This window comes from Capsicum annuum, chromosome 1 (assembly GCF_002878395.1).
Source record: "Capsicum annuum cultivar UCD-10X-F1 chromosome 1, UCD10Xv1.1, whole genome shotgun sequence".
NCBI classification, from domain to species: Eukaryota; Viridiplantae; Streptophyta; class Magnoliopsida; order Solanales; family Solanaceae; genus Capsicum; species Capsicum annuum.
The window spans coordinates 143,846,507-143,850,798 of record NC_061111.1 but is presented as its reverse complement, the minus strand read 5'-3'; the positions used below and the strand labels follow the sequence as shown (position 1 = coordinate 143,850,798).

General features: G+C 34.0%; 1 protein-coding gene across 1 annotated transcript in view; it reads right to left on the bottom strand.

Moving 5' to 3' along the window:
• Positions 1-2,391: 2,391 nt before the first annotated feature.
• LOC107838764 (DEK domain-containing chromatin-associated protein 3) overlaps positions 2,392-4,292 on the bottom strand; it is a 5,403-nt gene continuing 3,502 nt past the window's right edge. Inside the window, exon 3 of the mRNA XM_016681959.2 lies at positions 2,392-3,639. Coding sequence (XP_016537445.1) covers positions 2,614-3,639 — 1,026 coding nt within the window. The 3' untranslated portion in view covers positions 2,392-2,613. The remainder of the gene's footprint in view (positions 3,640-4,292) is intronic.

Here is a 4,292-nt window from a genome sequence, read left to right as displayed (position 1 = left end):
CAATTCGCAGGGGTGGGCATTCAGTTCTTAGTTCGGTTCTTTTAAACTTCAGTTTATTTCTTGATTTTTGGTTTTTCAATAGTATGCACCGGGTAGCGAACTGAACTACTTAGATTCAGATCGCTTTTTTTCAAGTTCGCTTTGATTTAATTCGATTCTTCGAAATTTATGAAGAATACCCACAATAAGAGAATGGTGAGTTGTGGTGAATTATCGAGTAATCTTCTACCCTAAAAACCCTTCTATCTATGATCTGTCCTTATTTAGTTCAAAATACTTCATGTCCTGTCTAATTACCTCCGATCCCACAACACTTCACTTATACTTAAAACTCGCACCAAAATAATATAAGCTACAAAATGTGGCAATCTTAGACAATCCTCAAATATAATAAGTATATAATTCTCAACTTTTCACACATCCTGCCAACAATAAGAAGTAGGGATCCTGTTTCCCAACGATGAAAATTTTAAACTAAATGCAGTGGAATGATCATCCTCAGTACTAATTCATATTATGTCAACAATAATTATGAATGGGTGACAGATAGTTCGGAAAGGGAAGGAGTTGGTTGGGGATTTTTTATTTTTATTTTTTTTTAAATATGTCATTAAAATTCGATTCTTGGATGCACCAAAGTACCGAGAATCGAAGTTTAAGAAATTAAGAATCGAATATTTTTGTTTTTTATGTTCAGCCCCAGCAATTAGGGTAGGGTGGGATATGGGCATGGAATAACTAAACGGGGCAGACTAGTATGGGTTGTGGTGTAGTGGTAGGACCACTCCACCTTAATCAGAGGTCTCAGGTTTGAACTCTGAATATGGAGAAAATCGTGTTAGGAGAGCTATCCCCGTAACAGGCTATGCAATGCACAATTCAAATTAGTCGAAATACTAATGCGATCACCGAACATCGAGTGAAAAAAAAAAAAAATAATAAACGGGGCAGGACAGGATGAATAGTACTATAACAGGAAAGGCAGGCAGCGGGTCAAGTTGAATTGCAGTTTTCTCAATGCCTTATTGGATTTGACATTTATGATTTATGAATACATTCAGTTGTTTCAATGGTATAATTTCTGAATTATTGGCGTTATATTAATTATTAATCCACAAACCATGAAATTCCAGATCATATGTTATTTATTGTTATTTGTTGGAGTTTTTAAAGTTTTATTGATTTTAAGTGATTTACTAGTATCATTTATAAACATGTGACAGAAAATAACATATGCATTGCACGACAATTAACCAATAATTACAAATGTTTCTACTGTAATTACTACTAGTATTTTTTATATTTAAGTTTGATCCACAAGAAACCAAACAAGCAAAAAATTATCGAAAAACATAAACGGGGCAAGACAAAATAAATTAATATTTAAAGCTTTAAACAGATCGAAACTCGTCCCACCATGTCCTAATTGCCACCCCATCCCTACATGACAATGTCCCAATTCAACAATATCTACCCATAACTTTGCTTTTACGAGCTTTGCTACTATTGAGAAATGATTGTAAGTTAAAGTTCAATATTATCATAAAAGCATGCATCATTTGGTTCTTTTCCTTTCGCCTAAAACTGAATATACTAGTTTTGTACTTCAAGTGACATGATAGAAGATGTCTACTCTATTATGAGAAAAATAACAAGTATATATAGTAATATAGATTGAAATAAAATGAGAGCACTCATTATTTTCTTAAATATAACGAAAAAAATATACTAGAGAGCCTATTTCCACTTTTATCATCTTGAGGCCATTTCTTGTTCTTTTTATTTTACTTTGTCTTTTTGAGTTTTAACTTTGAGTAAAAAAAAATAATGAAAATTGCGCTCTCTGTCTATTTTTCAAAATGCATACTCCATGTAGCTTATACTTTGTGTATTTTTCTTTTTAAAAAAATTGACGGTAGGAAAAGAGGAATAGGGAATGGAAAAGGAGATTACAATGTGCGTAAATTGAATTCTCACTAATAAAATAAAAATTCATGTAACTAACCAATTAAACCAATAAGATCCCCTTCACCCCCTCCACACCCCTCACCCACCCCCCACTCCACCCACCCACACACACTTTGTGTATAAACATACGACTTAACCCATATAATGTGTATAAACATTTTTGATACGCTATTATATTGATACATCATACATAATAATTTCCCCCAGATATAATATTATACCATGTCATATAATATTGTATATTGAGTTATGTGAGGTACTAATATTTTTCAAAAACGATATAATTTTTAAGGATTTTCCAACAAAACTACGTATAGAGGACTTTATTTAATAAGTATAAATTAAATCCTTTTTCTCTTTTTTTTTCTTCCTTCTCTTTCTCCTACGTTATTAAATTAACCTTTGGTTAAAAACAACGACCAATGGCATGGGACAATTAGCATAAAACTAATTGAGAAAAACTGTAACAAGGAAAAGGTACAATCACCAATAACAAGTTACAGAAGCAAAAGATGTAAACTAATCCTAAAATATAAAATCCAAAAATTAAAACCTGACACTAAAAATACAAAATGTGAAATGTACAGTGCAAAATGAGATCTAAACTAATTAACATCACTAATTTTAACCTGATTCATCATAATTTTACCTCCTTGATCGTTTCTTTGGCCGTTTAGAGGAATCATCCTTTTCACTATTTTCCCTTCCACGCTTTTCCTGCACTACTACTTCTCTACCACCTCTCTTTGGTGGTCGACCTACGCTCCTTTTAGACGGACTACCTTCCTCCTTGATTGCGCTGCCACCACCTCCACCACTACGCCTTACTGGAACTTCTCTCCGATCATCAACTTTTTTCTTTTGCTGCTCTTTTTTATTACTAACTTTAACACTAACAACATCCTCCGTAGGATCATTTTTTAGTGCCTCAATTAATGTTCCTTTCGTAGGAGAAGTCTTCTTTATTCTCTTCAAGAAGTCCGCTGCAGCTCCTCGTTTTTTAGATTCTTCTTTCTTCTTCTCTGGTTTCGCGTCTTCCTTTTTGTCCCCACCGCTATTGGTTTGCTTGGGATTTGTGTTCTGGTTGTTGTTGTTGTTGGATGGTGAAGCATTGTTATTTGAACGACCTTTGCTGCTTCTCCTCATACTTCTTGCCCCAGTCACTGGTTTTTCTTTCATCCCAAGCTTGATTGAACTCTCTTCTTCATTCGAAGAAGACTTTATCGGTGGCTTTGGATTCAAAGGAGGTTTACTATCACCGTGTTTTTCCGGTTTGTTATTACCAGAACCTGCTGCTTTAGCTGAAATGGAGCTCCTTTTGCGACAAACTACAATAGGAACGGTAGATTTGTGTTTTGCAAGCAAAGAATCGGATATCTCCAATTCGGGCTTGAGTTGGATCTTTAATGGTGCGAGTCTAGGTCCGGGTGATTGATCCTTTGATTGGGCTCTGGTCTTTTTTAATTCTTCAATTACAATGCTACGGAGTTCATTAGCTGCAGTTGATTCTGAGGAAGACTTGGGGAAGTAGACGATAGCATTGTTGAAGACGAGTAGGAGGTCCAAGTAGAATTTGGCGGGGCAAGAGCAATAGGATCCGTCGTCAATCCGAGCTTGAACCGTTTCAAGATCCATATGTTGTCGGATTATACTCTTGTACTTGTCCGCTTTCTGCATGGCAAGTCAAAATGTTCAGCTACAACTTTAATTTATTTATTTAAAAAATACAGAATCGGAATTAATAAGATGATAGGGTGCGTAGCGTAGGTGTGGCATAAATTCCATTCGTTGGAAGAAAAGGAAAATACATTAAAGTATGCCTTTTTTTATCCTCTATATACTTTTCCAAACATTACCCCAAAGGAAGATAAGTGGGGTAGGGTTGACCTAAATTACGCGCTCGATCTGGTAAGTAACATTTCATCTGTTGGAAAAATAGGATAAGAACGAAACAATGTCCTTCACCTTCTTAGCCCATGCACGCCGCATTGTTTTCCAAATGTATGTTATACTAAAATGTCTAAAATAGCCTCTAGTTTTTTTTTTTATTCAATAGCACATGGAGGGTTTTTCAAATATTATCGACTACTTAATTAATTCCAAAGATATTTACGAAATCTAAGGATAATACTATTATTAATTGACCTGTCTCAAGATATTTTGTTTTTGAGATATTTAATTCCAATTTTTCCTGAACATGTAAAACTGTTAAACTTAGAACTATGTGACCTCAATATTGCAATTAAACATAATATTTTAAAGACACTAGAGTGTGTGTATATATATATATATATATATATATATATATATATATATATATATAT